We start from the raw sequence: 23,492 nt of genomic DNA, 5'->3' as shown, positions 1-23,492 counted from the left end.
GTTTTGTATTATGTTTATAAATACAATAAATATGAATGTATTATTCAACTCACTGTAATGTGCAGATTTAGCGTGGCCGATAGATGGCGCTGCGTTCAAATCCCAAAACCTGCTTAAGGCCCCTAATTTAGAGGGACGCTAGTAGGGGCGAGCAGTTAGCTACACAAACTTACAGCTCGGCCATGTCTGCACCTGTCATGGGGAGCACGAAAAAACCCTTTAACGATGGAGACCAGCACAACCACAAGAAGAAGAAGGGAGCAGGCGCGCTGGCCACCGCCTACCTGGTCATCTACAACGTGATTATGACCGCTGGGTATGGACACATCTCAGCTAGCAGACTGAAATCCATCCACTTCCTGATCTGAACAGCACAATTAATGCACAGGCTGTAGGCAGCGCGCTGCGATCTGCACGACGTCTTTAAGTTGGTAAAAGATCAGCGTTAAGCACAGTGTGCAGAAATCCTGACAGCATTAAGCACAGCTTCTGTGATAGTGACAGGAATAGTGTCTATAATACTTCAATAATACAATAATACTTCATTGAGTACTACAGTAGCTAGTACTGTGTGTGTGTGTGTGTGTGTGTGTGTGTGTGTTACTCATATATGTTTGCACTCATATATATGGTTAAATAGTTTTCCAGGCAGGATGATTACTGTTTATAATGCCTCACTAATGTATCTCTGAGTGCTGTTTTATTCTCTACTGTGAATCCATTACATTGTAATGAACTTGAACCTCAGGACAAATGTGGGGCTGTAAAGCATTTACCAAATGTGTGTTCTTGCAGTGAAACAGGACTGGTCACGTTTGCGCAACACCGAGAGATTAGAAATCAGCTCAGAGTACAAGATGCCCCGGGTCACTGTAGGTATAACCGGGATAGCTGGGTAACAGTATCTCAAAGACAAAACGACATCAGTATAACGTTTTGCTTTCTGTACTCACGTTAGCTCATTTCCTATTAACAGATACCCCAAAATAGATTGTTTTGTTATTTTGTCGCCACGCACCCTCAGGGTCGAGGGTTCGTCTCCCACATCGGGTCTGTGTGCATGTATGCGAGTTTGCATGGTCTTCCTGTGCTTGGTCGGTTTCCTCCCACAATCCAAAGATATGCAGATTAGGCTAATTGGTGCTCTAATTTCGCCTGTATTGTGTGAATGAGCATGTAAGTGTGTGTGTGTGTGTTTATGTATATGTGTATATATATATATATATATATATATATATATATATATATATATATATATAATGTGTGTATGTGTGTGCACCCTGTGATGGATGGCACCATGCCCAGGGTGTATCCTACCTAGTGCTCTAGGTGTCCTGGGATACCTAGTCACCCTGTACACAGGATAAAGTAGTGTAGATTTCCTTTGCTTTTCAGGCTGATATGTTTCATCCCCTGTTGCGCACACATCTGCAACTTGTCATTAGCAAGGATCCATAAAATATACACTCATGGGTGGGTGTAAGGAATATGAACATGTAATTTTCCCCACAAATGCTTTTGAATGAGATGTTAAAGTCTGTGTAGCCAGACTATACAGAATAAACAACCTTACGCCAAAACTGTGACTTTTCAGTTTACCATTTTCACTGGTATTCAGATGAAACGGAGCATTACAATAGTGTGTTAGTTTTTAGCCTTCTATCTAATATTGCCTTCACTGGCTTTGTCACGAGGGTGTTTGTATTCCGTACAGCATCCGCCAGTAAGTATATAAAACAAGACAATTTCAATTTGTGAACCAAAGAACCTACATTCAGTCACTGACCCTGAAAAAGATGAATGATGCCTTTTTTTTTGCTTATTGATTGTTGTTTTACTCATATAATCGAGAATAGCTGCTCTACCTGCTTGCCCTGTAACGATCCACAGCGGAGTCCAAGAAGTTTTCTAGCTGGTAAATAGTCTAAGAAATGGGTTTTACTGAGGTGGTGTGTGTCAGACCGCACCGAAACCCCACCATACCCCAGCCCACCCTGCAAGCTATAAATCTGTAACAGACACTCTCCTCCATTTCCTTAGAGAATAATATTAAATCACCCTGGCTTGGATGTGTGTGCTTTTTACTGACTTGATGAAGTAAGCACAAAGGCTAAGAGAAGCAAATATCTTTAATGTTGGCTTGTAACTGAGCACCACGGGGACCAGAATGATTAGTAGATCCATCGTTTTTTTTAACCTGGGAAGGGTTCAGCCTGTAGTGCCCTTGGTGTTTACTTGTAATTCTCGGAGTAGTTGTAGAGGCTTTATAGCATTATTAGTGAAACCAAAATATCAAGAAAACTAACTGATCACGCAGCACTTCTAGTTTATTTCATATTTGTTAATGGAGTATTTCATTACTTGTTCCACCAAGTTTCCCCCTATTGAGTTATGCAGTGGGAAAGCAACACACACATTCAGACTTGATAAACATAGTCTAAATCAGGCTATTAGATACAAAAGCAAATAATCCTCTCCCCCACCCACCCAAAAAATAAAAAAGGTTATATTCATTAGGAAAATGTTTTTAAATTTTTATTGCTATGTCTTTAGTTATGTCTGAGACTTTATGCCCTTTGTGCTAGAGAACCAATTTTAAGGATCTCCACTGTTGTTTATATTAGGCTGTTGTTGTTTTTTTATGATTTAATTATTATATGGGTTTTTTATTTTGGATTGCCAAAATTTCCCACCATCTATCATAGTGCTGGGTAATGTGGTGACGTGATCTTTATATATCATGCATCAGGTCACAGTACAGTTTTTTTCAAAGCATTGCTGTTGTCAGGCTCAGTACTTTTAACTTTTTACAACGCCAATAAACTCAATCATAACTTACAATTACTAGTGGCTGATCCACCACTAAGATCTGTTTTTGTTGATATACTATTGTATTAATATTTTCTACTTGGTAAATAAGTAATAATAGAGAATAAATAAAAATTTGCATTTGAATGGTGACTGAATGGTAAGCACTGTCACCTTGCACCTCCAGGGTCCGAGTTTGAATCCCGGCCAGGTTTGATTCCCACGTCCGTGTGCAAGGGATTTGCATGTTCCCAGTGAGTGAATTTTCTCACTGGGATAGGCTCCAGGCCTATTTCCTGGGATAGGCTCCAGGCCCCACGCGACCCTGTATACAGGATAAGGCGGTATAGACGATATGAGATGAGTGAGTGAGTAAGTGGTCAGAGTGTAATTTTGAAACGTGTTCTCATAGGGACAAACCTAATTAAAAATCCACATAAATGCTTAAATTAAAAAAAACAACTGCTATGAACTTTTATAAATTTTACAATTTACATTTAACAGCATATACGTTAAATAATACTCATAAAATACAAAGCAAAACTAGACAACACTATAGTAAATGGTTTTACTTGTATTGTTATTAGTAGTTATAAACCGCATATTTTAACAGCATCGTCCTGGCTGTCCTAAATACTTTTCCGGGTTCTCTTTGTTCCAGGTGGTTGGTCATTGCTGTGGGTCTTGTCCGGGCATATCTTACTAGAGGCAGCTACCATGGTCTGTACTACTCAATAGAGAAGCCACTGAAGTTCTTTCAGACTGGAGCTCTCCTTGAGGTCAGTGCTGAGCTGTGAGATAATCAGGCAAACCATTCTTGCATATATAGCAACACAATCAGTTTGGGATTAAACATGTTCTCCTGCCAGCGTGATAAAAATGCCTTGGCACAGGAAAGTATACTTAGAAAGTAGTGAGCTATTTATAGAGCAATGCTTTGCTACGCTACTGAGCTCCAACACAAACGCCTTGTGGCAGCAATCCAGAGTGCAAATTAGGTGTGTGATGATGATGATATCCATATTCTCAGCATCAGTGCCACAGTTACAGTTTAGCATTGGACGACAGCAAAGGTTTTGACCGAAGCATACATTTCAGGCAAATCAGAGCAAATAGCAGTAATAACTTATGTGGCTGTCTAATAACCATACACAAATATTCATATCAAATCCATTGTATTTAATATTTTTCCTAGTGCAGTTTTTACATGAACACTGCAGTTAAGCTTCTTTTTTATTATTCAAAATTTGGTTACATCAACTTTTTATCTCTTTTTTTTTTTTTTGTTACAGATATTGCATTGTGCTGTTGGTAAGTGCTGTAATTATTTATATGTATCTTGTAAATAAACGTATCCATACACATACATGTCCCAGGTAACATGTTTCTTTAGTCAGCTCAGTCATATTCAGCTATTTGAGTCGGGTTATTACACCAATATCCACCGTGTGAATGCAAATTCTCATCTCCATATGCTTTTTCTAGGCATTGTACCTTCCTCTGTGGTCCTGACTGGGTTTCAGGTGATGTCACGTGTGTTCCTCACGTGGGCTGTTACACACAGTGTTAGAGAAGTGAGTTTCATGTTCATAATTTTTTGAGTATTATTTTTAAATTGTGATGTGTAGTACTGTTTCGTATACGAAGCTTGCTAAATAAACAGGTGTTTACGGGGCAAAATATACGGCTGCATACCAAGCAGTGAGTGTCAGTCAAGAACACTGTAGTCTTGCTAGGACTTGTGATGAAATTTCTTGTAAATGAAGCTGTAAAACCGAATGACATTGAAGTCATTGCCACAGACAATACAGTGAAACATTTGAACAGTGCACATGCTTTAAAGAAGGCACCATGTCTATGAATGACAATCCTGGCTAAGGTGGCTCGGTACGCAATGCAGTTATTCCTGTGAACATTTAACGATTGATGGATATCTTGTTGCCACCCCGTAGAAGAAGTGCATCTGTCTGTCGGAACTGTCCGCACAATCGTTCACAGACACTACTTACATGTTATAAAAACTCGACTGGGAGTTATTGTCGCATTCCTTGTGTGACAATATAGTCCTGACCTCGACCCAAACGATTTCCACATGTTTGGGCCATTAAAGGAGTGCATGCAAGACTTTCTACCTTGACGGTATCTAAGCAGAAGTGAAATGCTGGGATAAGAGCATTAGTGTAGCAGGGGATTCTGGAGAAATAAAGGTCTCGTAACTGTTTTATCTCTGTTCTGTTATTCTGCGCAACCAAAAGTCCTGGTTTGAATTGAACGTCCCGTATATATAAATCCAGACCTGTTGGTGGTCTTTAAGACAATCAGCAAAAATCAGTGTATGAAACTGAAATGACACGCTTTAGATTTATCATCTCAGTTAAACAAACAGTATTAATTTATTTAAGCAGCACTTTTTAAAAAATATTTTAAATCTCAAAACCTGTCAAATTAGTGTTACCCCTACAGAACAGTTCAATAAATCCAGACTTTTCCCTTTTTTTATTCTTTATAAATGCTTTCTTATTTTGTTTGTACTATTCAGACCATGTTGTGTTATTTATTTCCTAAATGAGTTCATCTATAAGCTTGCAATGAAATAAACTAATAAATTTAGACTTCTTTAAAACTTTTCTGACATTTCTGCATGATTTTAATGGTTACTTTAATATCCTATTCAGCATTTTTGCATTATTTGTAATTAAGGTTCAGGTTTTCTTTACTCACCTAGAAAAGGACATCTTCCCAGAAACATTAAAAGACTGTAAGTCTTTCTTTTCTAAAAATGAAACCTGCTTTAAAACAATATGACCAGTAACACTTGTGTATGTTTTGAGGTTATCATGATCGTTTTCTTGCTTGTTTTGTTTCTGTTTTAGTAAAATAACATGTGACGTGTAGAATTAATATTGGAAATTGGATGATGTGCAGGTCGGACGTAGCCGTTTGATGTGTTTTCTGATGTGGTTTGACTCTGCCTGAGTTACTGCTTACTGAAATGCATCTGAAGTAGTGAAACATAGCTGCATGATTCTGGTTTAACATCCTAAATGAAACGTGTATAAACCTTGTTTAAGGCTTACATTGGCCTCGTCTGTTTCCTGTGCTTTAGGTCCAGAGTGAAGACAGTGTGCTCCTCTTTGTGGTCGCGTGGACTGTTACGGAGATCATCCGCTATTCATTCTACACTTTCAGCTTACTCAACCACCTGCCTTATCTTATAAAATGGGCAAGGTAAAGGGTTTAACACCCACAGTGCTATTGATTATGCATTATTCCTCTTGTGTAGTGTTCTTTATTAACTAAAACAAAGCTTCTGATTGCAAGCTTAAATGTTTAAATTGTACCATTGACAAAACTTAAACAGGGCTATCTGTAGTGTTACGATATCTCATTTATTATTTAAGCTTAATCCAGTGTAAGCATTAAATTCACGGAGATTAATGTCGCACCTGTCTAGATACACATTTTTTATTGTACTCTACCCCATGGGAGTGGCTGGAGAACTTCTGACCATCTATGCTGCTCTGCCTTATGTTCAGAAGACAGGCCTCTATTCTGTCACTTTGCCCAACAAGTATAATTTCTCCTTCGATTATTATACCTTTCTTATTCTCACTATGGTCTCCTACATCCCCCGTAAGTCCGTTTTTATTTATATGCTTTTTCCATGCTCTAAGATTTCTACTTTAATTTCCCTGACAGATTTATATAGAAACATGTCTTCCCTGTCCACAGTGTTCCCTCAGCTCTACTTCCACATGTTGCGGCAGAGAAAGAAAGTTCTGGGTCACGTGGAAGAATACAGCAAAGTGGAATAAACATGCGGCCAGCGTTCCACACAATACGGGCTGACCATATGGAGGAAGGGGGGGGGGGGGGATGACCTTTCCAATTAAAACTTGGCTGATTTAAAAAAGAGAGAGAGAGAAAAAGTTGCTTGTCAATAAACAGAGCCCAGCTTTTTTTTTTTTTTTAAGATACTAAAATGACTTAAAGACTATTTCTAAAGCTAGTTAGGGAATGAGATAATACAGTGTGTGATTTTTGAGGTTATTAATATGAAATTCATGGTTTATTAGAAGGCATTTCTGATAATACATGGCATTTTTTTTTTGTGTGTATGAAAGCGTTTTTAATATGGTCTAATACAGTTGCCCTGACCTTAGTGAGAGAGAAATTAAATTGGTCGTTTTGGCTTTCACCTTTTGAAGTAATGACAGAATTGGGAACATTTTAAGTAATCAATATTGATAAAAAAGAGAGATAACTCTAGTCTGTATTATGCCCTGTGTACTTGGATGTATTGGTAGCAGTTTTGTTTATGCACAGTCAGGAGGCTGAACAGATGACCAAGTTCTGAAGGTCTTCATGGGCTGTATTCATGTTTCAACGTGAAAAGTGTCTCATTCCATTATTGGTGTTCTGTGACTACTAATTTAGTCGTTGCTGTTCTTTACATATTTGCTCAGGATTTGTACTCGGTACTGACCTGTCATCCACTACAGTTTTCCTTTAAAACAATTTTTTTCAGTGTTAGTTGTTTTATAAGGGTCATGTAAATGACTTAAACAAGCTTTGTGTTGTTTTGCTTTAAATTAGATTTGTTATGCGGGTAACGTGTAACTGAAGTGATTGTACAGGGTTGTGTTGTATGTGATCCATGTATCTGCTTTCCATAACTTCTAAAAGGTGACCTCAAGCAAGCAGTTAAACAGCTTTCGAGTCCTGTCAGTAGGCAACTTTCTAAAGCGTTCGATTGAAAGAAGGCAGGGTTGAGGCTGGAAGAGCACGTGGCAGTGGGAAAATGGTGCAATTGGATTAGCCTGCGTCTAGTCATGCATTTCCAATGAGTAAAATCTAATGAAGCACGGAGCAGGCCAGGAGTCAGGAGTTGCTAAGCGCTTTGTTGTCTGTCTGCTCTCATTACCAACAGCAGTGAAGTGCAAGCTCAAGCCTTGAAGAAGGGCTTGCTCATTAGTCTTAATGAACAACTAATGAGCAGACTGGCCTTTCCCAACCATTTGGGTCTGAACTTTACTTTCAAAGGTTATAGCCTAAAAGCGCCATCTCTGGCAGCCAAGGGAATACTCTTGTTTTTACTTACCATCAAAAGAGGACAGTCATGCCAACTTGGCATTGTGAAGATGAAGAACTCTTTGGTCAGTTACCTTGGCAACTGTCATTAATCAGCTAATCAGCTAACTGGACGTTAATTAGTTGGAAATGTTCTGGTCTAGGATCCATTATGGTACAGTAATATGGCATATGCTTGCTTACTGAGATGAAGTATTATCTTTAAAGCTCCTGGAACAAACGCTGTTAACCTCTCAGCGCCCAGATGTTTCAGCATGAGCATCTAGATTGCAACTTTACTAAAAACTGCATGAAAGGTGAATTCGCTCCACTCCTTGAATAATGCAGTGTTGTCACACTACGCCATTCAAGGATAATATCATTGGACGCATGACCTTTAAAGTTGTCAGGAAACGTCGGGCTTTTGATACAGTACAAAGGATTTGCATGGGACCAGCAGACTTTGTATGATTAGAAAAAGGTTTATATTTACAATAAACTTATAATCTGTACAAACAGCCATGTTTTTCATTTGTGCATTCTATACTTGATGCAGTGTTCTACAAAACTTCTGGTTAAGTTTGTGGATTGATAAACATTTGATCCTAAAATAAGGATGTTTTGTGGATTAAAGGTTTATGGATCATTCACATGATGGCAGTAGAGATCTTTAACTCTGATGGGGTGCACACCTTACGCTCTCATTTAAGTGAACAAATTACACTCGCAAACCGACATGTTTTTTTTTTTTCCCAGACTGTTAAGGTTTTGCTCTCTGGTATTGGACTGGTTTCTACCAGACCTTTATGACTTGTCATTTAATCCTTCATGATGAATTTAGATTTGTTTAAGAATTGCCTTACTTCAGGGAGATTGAAATTAATTAAATAAAAAACTGCACATAAAAATCAATGCTCTTTAACTCATAGCCAGGATTTTCAGCAATTTTATTTTGCAATTACACAACCATTCTCACAAAATTCCCACAAACAATATTACAATTACATAACAAATTCTCAAAATGACAAACAATTTTGACAAACAAAATTTTCTTACAATTACCCAAACACTCAAACATGCCACACATCAAATTAAAATGGCAAAATCAATGTACTCAATGTCATAAACGATAATAAAATTACACAACAAACACACAAAGGCCACAGACTATGTGACGATTACACAATGAACAATAAAGCCATAAATTATATTACAATTACACAAGTACTGCATAAAATGCCACAAAATACAAAGATCACAGAAATGATGCACAAAATGATAAAATAATAATACAGACACAATTGTATGTAACTTTTTACTACACAATGGTTGTTAGTCTCTCAACTGCTCCCGGCAACGGGGGAGCCGCACACAACTTGGCACAGGTTTAATGCCGAATCCCCTTCCTGATGCAACCCTCCCATTTTATCTGGGCTTGGGACTGGCACTGCATCCAGTGGCTGGGGTTTGGTTGTTTGGTGGGAATTGAACCCAGGCCTTCTGCATGGCAGGTGAGAAACCTACTAAACCATCAATGCACAAAATACCACAGGCCATCAGAAGTACTTGATTGATGCAAAAAATGCCACAAACTACAATAAGATTACACAAATGATGCACAAACTATACAATTTACACAACTAACACAAAGTCCTACAGACTTTGTTACAAGCACACAATTAATGTGTAAACTTCCACAGACCATCACAAGTACATAATTAATGTATAATATGCCACCAAATATATATATATATATATATATATATATATATATATATATATATATATTACAAGTACACAGTTAATAGATAAAAAAAAGGACACAATATAACATGGACTGTATTACATTCAGACACCTAACACACAAAATGCTGCAGACCATGTAAGAATACACACACAATACTACCAACAAGAAAATCGCACAATTTATGCACAGAATACCACATGCCAAATTATAAGTTCACAACTGTTCACAAAAATTGCATAGAATGCAATTTTCCTTGCAGTAAAATCCTTCTCTTTCTACTCTACCTTTCTTTTTTTAGGTCATAAACAGTCATATAAACATTTTACTGCATATCATACTGTGTATAGTTGTGTATGTGACAAAATTTGAATTAGAAAAACACGTACACAATTGACAGTTGTGTTATTTTTCTGTATTGATTTATCTCTGAGTTCCTGTTTCTGAAGAATGCTACTCATTTCGAAAAGCACACACTTACATACTAAGTAGTAGTCTAGTGTGATGTCTGCTGTAGCAAGCCTACTGTGTTCACATACTATAGAGAGCGATAGTGCGGGTGTTCAAGCCACTTTTTCAGGAGCCGCCCCCTCCCCCTCCAAGCCCAATCGCTCCTCTGTGTATGACACGCGCGCTGGCCAATAGCAAAGCCAGATGCGACGTTAGTCAAGCACGCGCCCGATCTGATTGGCTGAAAGGCAGCTCTTGAAAATCAGACTTGGTTGAATGGCAATACAAAGCAGCCACAGAGGGTGATGCATAATCAATAGTGTGTGCGCGCGCGCTTGTGTATTCGTGTAGACGGAAAACCTGCATGGCTCGCGCAGGGAGCGCTCTCAGCAGCTGCGTCCTCAATGCCGGACTCATTCTGCGTCGGTTCCTTGTGAGCACTGGTGGTTTTGAGCATGCGAGGGGTGTGTGTGTGAAAGGCGTCCAGCTCGAATGATTGCGATCGGACAGCTGTGAGCTCACGACACGGCAAGGATCTTATTATGTTGGACTGCATACGTGAGCGTAGGTGCGTCAAAGCAACACGTTTTTCTGTTTAAGCAGGGATCGTGATGCGTTCGGATACGAGGGGAAATCATCATCATCATCATCCTCCTCGTCCTCATCATCCTCACCATCATGTAACCATCTAGTGGGCAAGCAGCGCTCGCGCAGGTGAACAGCTCTCTCGGGATCTCTAGACCAATGGATCAGCGCGGACTGTACGATGGAGTGCTTTTCTGTCCTCTTCGGTCCCAGCTGCTCTCTCTGATCGGACAGGCTGCTTTATTTGTTCCACATGTCAAATGAAGGCATCTGGGAGACGGCGGAAATATGCTCATTTATTCCCGATTTGGCGTAAAAAAAATCCCTGCACAATTGCATCTTCACAGTAAATACTCCCAGCTAATGTGAAAACCGAGGAATGCCAGCCACATACACCACATGCAGAGCTAATTCCCAGTGCTGTAGGCTTTATTTCCCATGATGCTTCTGGTTGCGCAGGGACCTGTGCCTAATGAATATATTGCATGTTTAATTAGTTTCTGTTTTCTGAATTAGGCTTGTTTGCAATTTTATGTGTTTGTGGTTTTTTTTTTACGTTTTTGTGCAAAATTTTGTGCGCTTCTGTGTAAGAGGATCTTAGAAAAACAGACTTTCCTAGGCAGCATTGCTTACGTAAAAAAATGTTTGTTTTATTCAGCTGGATATGAAACAGTCTGAGATGTAGATGTGTTGTACATGATTGCTTTTTAAATTCGATGTGAACATCCTGAGATGCCGACCGAAACGCGGCCTCTTTTATGAACATCCTTGATCCAGAACAGATTGCAGTGGCTTGTTCTGTAGAGGTCTGGCGGCTGAGCGCTTCAACCTCATATGCTGAAACCATGTCCAGGTCGAACAGTGTGAGTCCACCGGGCGTGGGAGCGCCGGTCCTGAGGGGAGGACACGAGCACAGATCGGCCTGGGCCGAAGCCGAGGCCCTCGCTAACGGATGTCCATACTCGGCTAGGGCGAACAGAAAGCTAACGCGCACCAGCAGCCGCTGGAGGAGGGAGGAGGAAGAAGAGGAGGAGGAGGAGGAGAAGAGGATCGCCGAGCGCCAGGCGGGACGCACGAGCTCCGTGGTGGCCCGGGTCAGTTTTAGGTCCAAGTCTGCGTGGCAGGACAGCGGCGGCAAGCATGAGCGCTCCTCGCCGCGTCACGGCAATGAAGAAGTGAGACCCAAATCGGTGGAGCTGGGCTTGGAGGACCGGACGAGGACCAAGTGCAGGGCGGAGGACGAGGCGCTCTCGCCCGACGTCGCCTTCTCCTTTGGCGCATGCTGCCGCGGCGCCATGCACGTCTTCAAGTCCAAAAAGTTCCAGTCTGAGAAGCTGGAGAGGCTCTACCAGCGCTACTTTTTCCGCCTGAACCAGAGCTCGCTGACCATGCTAATGGCCGTGCTGGTGATCGTGTGCGTCGTCATGCTCGGCTTCCACTGCGCCGCGGGGCCGTACCACCTCTCCTACGTGCTCGTGTTTTCAGCGGCCATCACACTCGTGCTCGCGCTGATGGCGGCGTGCAACCGCACTGGTTTCCATCAGGACCACATGTGGGTGGTGTGCTACGTGGTGATCGCGGCGGTGATGCTGGTGCAGGCGGTCGGCGTGGTGCTGGTGCAGCCGCGCAGCGCCTCCGAGGGCGTCTGGTGGACCGTGTTCTTCATCCACGTCGTGTACACGCTGCTGCCCGTGAGGATGCGCGCTGCTGTCATCACCGGACTCACGCTCGCCGCCATCCACGTGCTGGGCTCCTGGAAGCTCAACGAGTCGGACCCGTTCCTGTGGAAACAGGTGAGTTTTGCATCCCCGGGTCACTGGGTTTTTTATTTAATTTTTTTTAAAGCTGGTGAGAAGTGACGAGACGCTGGAGAAAGGGGACAGGGATGACAGTTTGCCACTGTCACCTTTGCTGGTTTAGATTAGTTAGAAACATGGTATTTTTCAGAGGAGGCTAAAATGACCTCTGACCTTGAATAGTTTTTCTCTGCCTTTTTTCCTCACTCATCTCCCTGAATCATGCCTCATTGGAGATTTCTGATTTAAACACAGCAAAGCACCTTCAGCAAGTAGTCACAGTTGCATGTAGATTATTAATATGCATGGTCACTTGACCCCAGGGTAATTAGCCTATGCATTAGTGGGAATGAATGGGGTGGTTTCCGGTCTGTTGCTAAGGTTACCGTAACAAACTCATCAGGATGTTCCATGTGAAGCAGCTGTGTGACATGTGATTATATGGCCTCAATAGAGAGACACTATTCAAATGATTGATCACGACTAACAGTGACATGCTCTGCTGTTAACTGACTGATTTCATGAAGGTTCAAATTATGGTAAAGTGTCATGTTTATCGCACGTGTACCAATTCTTGAATTAGTACGATGGGGTTTTCTTAAATTTTTAGCTTCTTGAGTTATTTTATAGTATTGCTGGTATACACAAAGTTTGGTCCTCTATACACTATGCACATGTGATGTATGAAGCAAATCAAAATCTTCACTAGAACACTTAAATGTCCTTTGGTTGTCTCTCGGATGGAACCCTAACTCGTCCTATATAGAACCATACAATATAGAATTCTTTTGGATTCTGTGAGCTAGATCTTTTTATAATTTAACATGTGATTGGTTGTTTGGAATTTGCTTGGGTTAAATGCTTTAACAGCCTATTGAAGAAAAAAAAAATTAACAGGATGATTGAGTACAGTCTGAAGTGTTATGATCATACTCCTCGTAAATTATACTGATGTTACTGTAGGTAGTTGTAGCAATACTTGCTAAAGATGTGCAATTTATCAAGTTAAAATTTCAATTGCAATATTGGTTTCCAACAGTTCTGAAAAAGATAATCAAGATTAAATGACGATTGTAATGCATTCAGTTTCGCACTGACATTTTTGTGAGATAAATCCAGCACATCCATTTGTTTATAGAGAGGTGTTTTCACCCCTCATTTAAAGCCCAAACTCATTCTTAGCCAGGTAATGGCATTTATCTATTTCTTTTTTTTTACATTACAATAAAAAAAGGTTTTGCAATCTGATTATATTTCAAGCTCAAGAACATCCATTGTTACAAACAACAAAGTTCACTAAAAGTTCAATAAGTGCATAATGTTTCTAAAGTCAGTGAGTAAGCATGATTCTAATATTAATTGAAATAGTCATGATTATGATTTTTTTGGTTGCCATAATCAAGAAGCCCTAATACTTTCTAACTTCCACCAGGGTTAGCCGCAAAAGGAACCCACACCTAATCTTCGTTCTTGTGCTACTCCATCCACACACAGTGCAGTGGTAAGAAGGGAGTGGAGAAGAGCAGCAGCACGTTAGCTGAAACTTGTGGGCTTCTTGAACATCCCATTCTACATTTATTCCAATTCTCCTCCTAAAGCTTAACGTCTTATGGAAACGATTTCCACCATATTTTAAAACTGTAGTAATGTTAGTAATGTTACAATGATCCTTATCTATTGCTCCATTAATTCATCAGTTTACTTCCTTATCGTTTATGGCTGATGTTTGTATGAGCGGTCTATGCATGCATTTGCAAAATTATAGAAATATTTCTGACTATGTTCAAATTTTAGTTGCTAATTATAGAGCACAGGACAGTCAGGGAGACTGAGTGGAGAGTTTTTTTTTTTTTTTTTTCCCCTCTGCTATTTTGGTGATGGCACCTAAGACAGTTTAGCTGAAATGTTGCTGTTTTTGGAGTTTCCGTATGTCTTTTAAAGCTCACGTGATCACATTTTCCCTGTGCCTTAATGAAATGAGTCATTTTATCCCACTTTTGTAACTGCTGATATTTTTATATTTTTCCTGTTAACGATGTGTGCAGAGGAAGAAATGTCATGTGGGGGCTGGAATCAGTAAAGTGTCGTAACTGTGCAGCAATACAGTGAAGGTTCTGGAAGTTTTTGCGAACCTGAGACTCTACAGCTCCATTAACTACAGGGCATCCTGCGTCGAAGGGTTTGTAGTTTAGCATAATCATGAGTAACCGAAACCCTAGATTCCTTACATTTGCATTCTCAGTATTGTGTGGAATATGCATGGAAACAGGATGAATCTTTTCCTTTCCTTATATACATTTTAAACATCATTATCAACATGTAATCAAAGAGCAGCAGGCAGCATTTTTGCATTCGCTATTTTTAGCATAATGAAGGGTTTTTTTTTTTTAAACCACTAAAAGAGATGCCAGTAAATTCTCCCTGACAGCATGGTCTGTTTAAATGGCATGTGTGGGAACGAACCACTGTGTATGTTGCTCTTTCCACACAATGCTGTTGTCTTTAACATATCAGATCGCACTGTTTACTTGACTCCCAGTAGGGCTCTCCAGCAGCGGGCTGGGCTTATGAGATCCTGCGTTGACGCTTCTATTAGGAGAGCTCGCATAATTAAATGGAGATGACTAACATTCAGTAGGCTGTATACATTGATTCTTCTCTGTCTGAAAGAGAAGAGAAGACAGCTGGTGTTGCCTAGCCACATTTGGCACTCAGTTTAACCTTAGAGATGTAACACCAAATGCATCATTGGTTGAGGTACTATATACCGTATGTCAGCATAAAAACAACAGTGGTGGCATTAATTAGGGTTGGGCAATTTAATTGTTGTTCTGTAATTTGTCCATCTCTTATTTGAACATTAGTATGTTTAAGATGCTTTGTATTTAGTTTTTAGTTTAATGAGCCAGTAGTCTCCCATGCTGCATGTATTTGTCAGCATGACTAAAGTCTCTGTCTCTCTTGTGTGCTTCGATAAGGGTATATGAGGGCTAAGGGACCCACCTAACAGAATTAGCATGGTTTCCGTATCCAAAGAAGAGCTAAAGAGGTGGCTAGTGGCTTGCTTGGTACACCTCCAGCTTTAACAAGGTGTGTTGCCGCTGTAATTGAATTGTCCCCCACCATAATGCACATTGAAGCGATTCGCTGGAATTCAAAACAGATGTCCTTTCTCGAAAGTCCCTTTTATTTACGTGCCTTTGAGATTCAGTCTGCCAGTGGAAGGAGTGACTCTCCTCCAAGCTGGACTGATTACGTGCTCGACAGAGCCGTTTACTAAATAAAACTTCATCCTGGGAGAATTCTGAAGTCAAAGAGTAAATGGGTGTTCTTAGTGCATGTTTAACACCCCCGTTTTAAACTTGAAATTTGTGGCAAAGGAAATGAAGTTCATGGTTTTTGGCACGGTAAGTAACGTCTGCCAGGTCAGCGTGAATGTTAAGTATAATAATGTCTTAGTATGAAGCTGTTTTGATGCTCAGTTTTGTACATTGATATTTCCAGTTTCCTGTATCATTTAAATTTACTAGTAATTTATGGTGTACAGTGATGAATTTTTTTTTTTTTGTAGTTTAACACTACATGTAATTAAACAAGTTAAAAAGTTTGTGTGTGTGTGTATATGTACGTGTGTGTGTGTGTGTGTGTGTGTGTGTGTGTGTGTGTATATATATATATATATATATATATATATATATATATATTCATGTGTATATATATATATTCATGTGTATATATATATATATATATATATATATATATATATATATATATATATATATATATTCATGTATATACACTTAGAATAATGCCCCTGGTTTACCTTTTCAATTCTTGCGGGCTTGTTAATTCAGGGTCAAATCAATTATTACTGGAATCAAACCAGTCTAGAATTCACCTGGATGTGAAATAGATTAACACCACTGACTCTGGCGCTAAGACTCTAAGGCTCTAAGACTATTAGTTTTTGATCCTGTATCAGACATGTGGGTTTTATTGTAATGAACTGAACATCGCTTATGTTGCAGCATTCCATGATGACATGTGCACTTTTAGCCTTAGTTCCCTCAAACAGTATGGAATCTCTTTGCAGCAGTGGGTGTGTCTTTACTTTCAATAAACCTTCTACCTGTCTAAACCCAGACTCGAGGTAGTGTTTCCTGTATCTTAGCAACCAAGGCCTTTTCATTTTGCAAAACCTTCTAAAAGCACTTTCCTCTGTCTTCTCATTTCTTTATGTTCCAGTAAGCGCACAATCATACTTCCCATGAAGATGAGCACAAAAATGTTTGTGTAAAGACAACAGGAAAGGGCTTATGGGTAATCATATTTCACAGGGGCTTGCAGAGGGGCCTGTGTGTATATCTTTCAAAACATAATTACACTGCCCATGTATTTGTAATGTTGAATGTCAAACAAATGCAGATTGATTTAGCAGGAATGCTTGTTCTGTAGCGTGGGAGTTGGTTCGAGAGTCTGGCACTACCTGATGTGCACCATGCTTGTATGAGAATGCATCATGCATTTTGGGCAAAGCAAGAATTGTACATCATGTAGCTTCTATGTGCTGAAGTTTTACTTTATATGGGCCAGATACTGCGTTGCATTAGGAGTAACACTTGTATTGCTGTTTATTTCTAAGTTTAGCACAGAACACAGACAGAGATTTCTTATCGCACGATCAACCATAACTAAAACAGCATTTCGAGTCCTGTGTTTCTGACATTTAGGTGTTTTTGATGTAACTGCAAATGTGTATCACACGTACATAGATAGACTTGTGATCAAACATACTGTACATGCGCCTCAAACATCTCTGAAGCTGACTGTTGTACATAAAGTTTATAAGAATTCTATTTTAGTGATATTTTTTTTTTTAACATAATCAATCTTTTTAAATGCATATTAATTGCTTGGAGTTTTCCTTTTAAAATTGTTTTTAAGTATAAAAATGTACAGACGTTTTCTTGAATCATGAGACAGATCAGGCAGAATTATCTAACATTTATTTAATCATATGCAAGCCTAGGTTTAAACATCAGGTGGAGAATATGGATAACTAGATGACGAAACATGATGTTCAGTAGGTAACCAAAATCACTTAGTGGATTTATTGGTCAAAAGTGTTCGACATTTTATCATTAACACATAACTTTGTGGAAGGAATGTGACTTAAAAACTTGAAGTTGCATCATGAAAAAAAATTGACCGAGATTATGCCTATGCCTAAAGTAAGAGCATTTCCATTTGCACATAAGGAGAACTCCCAGGATTGGGAATAAACAGCTGTGTGGCCATAAGAAGACCACTTGTTATTGAGACTACTGTAATCAGAAAACAAGCATTTAGCAGTTAGAGAGCATAAAGATTGGACTTTGGAGCAATAGAAAAAGCGGTGTGGTCTGATGAGTCCTGATGAGTCCAGATTGACCTCAGAGCGATGAGCATGTAAGAAGTAAAGCACATGGAGCGCTGCACCCATCATCCATAGTGCCTCCTGTACAAGACTCTGGAGGCAGTGTTATGATCTGGGGTTGCTTTAGTTTGTCGGGTCTAGACTAAAATGAAGTTAGCTGATGACCTGAATGAACAGAACCAGGTTATCCCATCTATAGATTTATTTTTTTATTTTTTTTATCTTGATGGCCATAAGATTTAAGGTCTCTTTTTGCCACAGCAGTGACAGACTTTAGTCTCTGCAATACCCAGTTTAGCTCATTAGGTAATTACCAGTGCATAATTGTTAAGCACATAATAGGTGTTTGGTGTGAAGGCAAAACTCAATCGTATATTGCCTGAGGTGGTTAGTAACTAATTACATTTACTCTGTTACATTTACTTAAGTAACTCTTTTTTTTATGTACTTTTATGAGTAGTTTTACTGCACCATACTTTTTACTTTTACTTGAGTAAATTTGCAAAGAAGAAACACTACTCTTACTCTGCTATATTCAGCTGCACTTGACTCATTAATTTTCTAACCATTTATTCTACACATTAGATATTCTTTGTTTTTGCCAGCTGGTGGATCTACCACCTGACTGTGCTTCACCAATCAGACGTAGCAACACTAATCACATGACTCCGTTTGACCAATCAGCCGCAATAACAATAACCACATGTAGTCACATGACCACAGGTGGGGGGGGAGGAGAATCTTCAGCCGTGGTAGACAGCGAATAAAAACATAAGAATGCAAAAGAACAGCTTCATAATGCGATGTCTGCGCTATCTGCCGAAACAGACAGACATTTTAGCATATTAAAACTCGACGTCTAACCCGAGGAAAGATGTTGTGGTTAGTTTAGCTAAATTGCAATGTTAGCATATATTATTAATAAGCAGGAGACTAAAAAATATAAGTTTCTTCGTAAAGTGAGACCTCTTGTACACATGTTCTAATGTTGTTTTCTATCTGCTGAGCCATTTAGAGGGCAACTGAACATACAGTACAGGATATCTTACACTGGAAATGGTTTACACTGTTCAAACATACACATTACCTACAGTAGGTATTTATTACAAAAGCTTTATGTTGTGAAAAAAGTGAGATTAGGACATTTGTGTTTCTTGTTCTTTAATTTGCTATTTTTAAAAAATATTTATTTTTATTCATTTATTTTATTTTATTTTTGTCAGAATTTGTATATTATTTTATTCTTTTCTCTGGCTGCTCACATAATTTCTAAAAAAAAAAAAAAAACTAATTGGACATCACGATAAAACAGTTACTCAGTAGTTGAGTATCTTTTACTAAATACTTCTTTACCCTTATTTGAGTAATATTTTGGATGATGACATTTTACTTTTACTTGAGTAATGTTATTTAGAAGTATAGCTACTTTTATTGAGTACAATTTTTGGCTACTCTACTCACCTCTGTATATTGCTGTATCCCTTCAGCCTGTAGGTTAATAGTCCAAGGGCATTTTCTTTGCATCTCTGCCTTTCTTTCTGTAGTTTTCCTTTCTCACATCTCAGCATCTGTACTTAAGGAGATGAAAAAAGAAGCAGGAAACAAAACAAACAAGGTCACAGAAGACAAAAGCAATATGGTAATTTAACATCAGTTAAAACATCACTGTACATGCGAGCATGTTGGTGTTTTGGCCTGTGCTCAATTCTATTCATGGGCAATTTTTGTTCCCTTTTTTTTTAATTTAATCTTTTCTTGTATGATTTATGGGAGGAGAAGCAGCATTTATACTAAAGATGCACTGATTACCCGGTCACAGATCTTTTTTCTTTTATTATTATAATTTTTTTTAGCTTGATTGACCATGCCCAGTGATCGGCCATAGATACAAGCGATTCAGTGCAAATCCTGCACAAGCTCCTGAGTGGTGCAAAACGAAAAGCGTTTGCCCTGTTATACAGAGATTGTGAGCTCAAACCCTGCTACAGCTATTCGTAGCTGGGAGTCTAGGGAGCAGATTTTCTTGGTTCTCGGGGGGGAGGTGTCACTCTCGCATCAATCATAGTGACACTAGCCAGTCATGGGCGTCTGTTGAACACTTGCAGATAGCGCTTTCCTCCTGCCCCCTAACTGTGTTAGCAGCAGTTTGAAATGACGCAGTCAGCTAGCGTCACATGTCTCTGAGGAAGCACAAGATAACCTTCGCCCTCCCTGGTTTGAAGCTGTTGCCTCATTTTAAGTTGGATTTTTATTTTTGTCTGCGCGTGTGCGTGTCAAAATCGTTTATTTTGAAATTTGTGACAATTTCCTGTAACCTTGTGTAGTTTTAAAGAAAATCCTAACAATTACCATTTGTGTTAAAGAAAGGTTACAGAAATATTTGTTGATATTGTCAATTGTGATAAAAAAAAACCCACAAAATTGGTATTGGACACTAAATTCTGTCTCTAGTGTATACAATAACCTTGCTTCATCCATTGCGCGCTAAAAACGGTTCTCATATAGGCAACAGCACTCTGTCAGCCTCTTCTCTTTTTATTCCCTGATTCCTCTGAGTGTGTTTAAACAACTGATGCGTCCTTAGACGGCAGACTTCGATTGATTTCTGGGGCTACCTGAAGGACACTAGAAGGCTAGAAGCAGATGCATCCATTGGAGGAGTAATCGACTTTATTTATTTATTCTTTTATTTGTTCTTGCTGTTTTTTTTTTTTTTGGTTTCATTATTTTCTATTTATGTATGGCTGTAGGGCACATGACAACATGAGCACAGGTGGGTTTGGAAAGCACTTGTTTTACTTTTGAGCACTTTATGATCAGATCGGTAAAAGGTGGCTCTGTTTGTTTGTTTTTTAGTTTTTTTACTCTCATTTCATCATATGCATTGTTTATCATTGTTGGGCTTTCTTTAATATTTTATGCTTATGCCGATAACATGTACCCGAGCTGGTGAATATGTAGTGCTGTCTCAAATCCATCGGAGCAGGTAACAGTACAGCCATACCCAACCATGTAAAGCCGCTCATAAACACAAATGTTTACAGGGCAGTAGGTTGTGTGTGCTTTGTGTGATTTCTTAATCATCATCATCATCATCATCATCATCATTATTTCGCAACCCTCTTGTCTAAGCCTGTCCACTCATATTCTTGGTATGCTTAATTGTTTTTTTCTTACACCTATTGATTGGTTTCACTGGACGTCTGTCTGTCTTGTTCTCTGTGACGGGGAGAGACAGAATATAGATCTGCCCCTTTCTGAAGATTGATTAATAGATTTACTTGAATTTACATCAATATTGATACAGACAGACCTTGTCAATATTTGACCATATGCTTGCTCGTGTTTGAAGCGCTGCCTCTTAATGTGATAAGAGCATAATATGTTTGCATGCTATGTTTACAGCTGATAATTACTGTAGAAACTCAGGAATGAGCTCTCGAGAGCAATGCTTGTCTACATTTGCATGAGAAATGTTTTTTCCTCAATTTGTTTTCCCTTCTTCATCTTAGGCTTTGTTACTCTAAATGAAGAATAGTTCTTAAACTCAATTCTTGGGAGGTCATGCCTTCTTGCTTGATAAATATCAATACCTTTGCGGTGTCAGGTGTGGGCAGAACATACATACACACAAGCAGTATGTTGGTTTGTCTGACTGTAATAATAACTGCTATTCAAAGGAAATGGAACTGCTGTCACTTTAACCTAGGGGCTATTTTAATCAGCCAACAGTGGAAAGCTGTCATTTTTGTCGGCACTGTGAAATATACAGTAAGCAAGGTGGTAACGACATGCAAACAAACGGGCTAACTGTACACATGTAAATATTTTGGCATAGATGTAATCAATTCAGTGGTTTCCTTGTGAGCAAAGCTGTGTACTTTTGCATTTCAAAGAGACTCATTTCTGGAGGGTATTGAGGCTGAAGTTATATGCTGTGGGGGGGGGGGGGGACCCTGATGGTGTAGTAGATGTCACATTCTCACTACATCATTAAGCTATAATGAGCCTCCATGTCACGTTGTGTGCTTAGGTTTGAGATTCAACAATTTCAGCTGAACCTTCTGCTCGTCCACAGAAGTGCATTCTAGGAATCGTCGTAATATGATGCACAAATTAATTATTTTGCGCATTGATTTTGCCTGTTTATTTAATTGCTAGTAACTTAAAAAGCCTTTAAAAGCATTAATATCTATTAGATTAAAAAGCATGTGCTAGTGGCTTCCTATTGTCAAATGATCCCTTTTAAATGCATTTGTCTTTTTTAAGTAGATTTGCTTAATTGGTTTAAATTAAAATGTTGGGCTTTTGTTACATTTCTAAGAACATCTTTCAATAATTGTTTGTATACATTTTTGTGTCTTTTTCTTCTTCTTCTTTCTCTTTTTTTTCTAAGGTCAATGATATTTCCTGTGATGTGTTTACAATGACTGGTTTCACATCATGCTGGTTTAAATACACATGAAAGATTATTCAGTTATGACCTCCAAAGACAATCGGACTTGTATGCTTTCGAGGTGAAAGGACCTTTGGTGTGTTTCTGTATAGACACTTATATGCTGTATTGTAATGGCTTTCTCGTGTATCTTGTGGTTTTGGTATTTTCCTACCAGCTTCCCATGACATTTGCATGTTCTGCTGTGTAACATTTTGTTGGCGTAGTATCTAGATCGAAATAATCATCCATAGCAAATGCATGTTCAGTGCAGCGTTCCTGTTTTTCCTCACTATAACTTTCATTGATGCTCGTCCCTGTAAAATTCCCGAATTCAAATATTCTCCAACGACGACTGTCCAAGGACCCTTTTTATTCCCCTTAACTAATGTAAGATGTTTGGAGACTGGAGGTGAGTCATTTGTCAGTTTGAGCCGGATTTCACAGCAGCAGTTCACTCCATGCATTTTTCAAAGTCTGACACGTGTAATGACAAAAGGAGTTCAGATATGCTTTTAAGTGTGCGTTTGAACGTGGGATTTATTAAACATAAGGTCTCATGAATCCAGAAATGTGGCAGAAAGTGGTACTCTCTCTTATGCTGGTAATGCAGCTGACACAAACCACAGAAGAGATTCTCAAGAACATGTCAGGGTATTCAAGGAAAGCACTAAATGAATTCAAATGCAGATGCAGTATAGTATATTATAGTGCTACATAAATTCATTACAAATGCTATAAATTACAGATGTTATAAATTGATAACAGAAACCAGATTGTTTATTTGCGTGGTGGCGTAGTGATTAGCACTGTGGCCCCGCACCTTCAGGGTGGAGGGTTCAATTCCTGCCTCGGGTCTGTGTGCGTTGGAGTTTTCTTGGCCAATCTGAACCCAGCCTACCTCAAATTTAAAATGCAATAAGACAGTGTAATAAAGCTTTTGGTTCTTATTTTAAAATAAAAATAATTTTAAATGTACATAATACATTTATTATTAATGTCCCGAGGTTAAGGTAATCGTTTCAAAACAGCATCGACGGTTCAGGGTCGGCTAACAGGTAACAGGTTTTCAAGTTCTGTCCTCCCAGAACGAAAAAGCAAGACTTCAGTGTCTTATTTTAGTGTACGTCACGTCCCCTGTGCGGCGAAGAAGTCACGACCCAAAAATGCGAAGAAAAGTCAGTGTCT

The 23,492-nt window shown here is 39.1% G+C and overlaps 2 protein-coding genes across 3 annotated transcripts in view; both read left to right on the top strand.

Annotated features, from left to right (window-relative positions):
• The first annotated feature begins 114 nt into the window (after nucleotides 1-114).
• hacd2 (3-hydroxyacyl-CoA dehydratase 2) lies at nucleotides 115-8,528 on the top strand. The gene is made up of 7 exons (XM_053497046.1): nucleotides 115-316; nucleotides 3,470-3,587; nucleotides 4,101-4,119; nucleotides 4,294-4,382; nucleotides 5,915-6,036; nucleotides 6,263-6,441; nucleotides 6,541-8,528. Exons 1-7 carry the CDS (start codon nucleotides 183-185, stop codon nucleotides 6,621-6,623), a joined length of 744 nt encoding a protein of 247 aa, XP_053353021.1. The 5' UTR covers nucleotides 115-182; the 3' UTR covers nucleotides 6,624-8,528.
• A 1,714-nt stretch (nucleotides 8,529-10,242) lies between these two features.
• The window catches only part of adcy5 (adenylate cyclase 5), a 77,200-nt gene continuing 63,950 nt past the window's right edge, over nucleotides 10,243-23,492 (top strand). For both annotated transcript variants that reach the window (XM_053496238.1, XM_053496237.1), the window contains exon 1: nucleotides 10,243-12,450. In XM_053496238.1, the coding sequence (XP_053352213.1) occupies nucleotides 11,416-12,450 (1,035 nt within the window). In that variant the 5' untranslated portion in view covers nucleotides 10,243-11,415. The remainder of the gene's footprint in view (nucleotides 12,451-23,492) is intronic.

Source organism: Clarias gariepinus, chromosome 5, assembly GCF_024256425.1.
Source record: "Clarias gariepinus isolate MV-2021 ecotype Netherlands chromosome 5, CGAR_prim_01v2, whole genome shotgun sequence".
Taxonomy (NCBI): Eukaryota; Metazoa; Chordata; class Actinopteri; order Siluriformes; family Clariidae; genus Clarias; species Clarias gariepinus.
The sequence above is the reverse complement of the archived record's forward strand: the minus strand, read 5'-3'. Positions and strand labels throughout refer to the sequence as shown.

What these genes read in the sequence shown, in the direction of transcription:
- hacd2 (XM_053497046.1), top strand. Translation starts at nt 183, where the DNA reads ATGTCTGCACCTGTCATGGGGAGCACGAAAAAACCCTTTAACGATGGA. An exon ending in AACGTGATTATGACCGCTGG is followed by an intron (nt 317 to 3,469) that starts GTATGGACACAT and finishes TCTTTGTTCCAG; the next exon opens with GTGGTTGGTCATTGCTGTGG. An exon ending in TTACACACAGTGTTAGAGAA is followed by an intron (nt 4,383 to 5,914) that starts GTGAGTTTCATG and finishes CCTGTGCTTTAG; the next exon opens with GTCCAGAGTGAAGACAGTGT.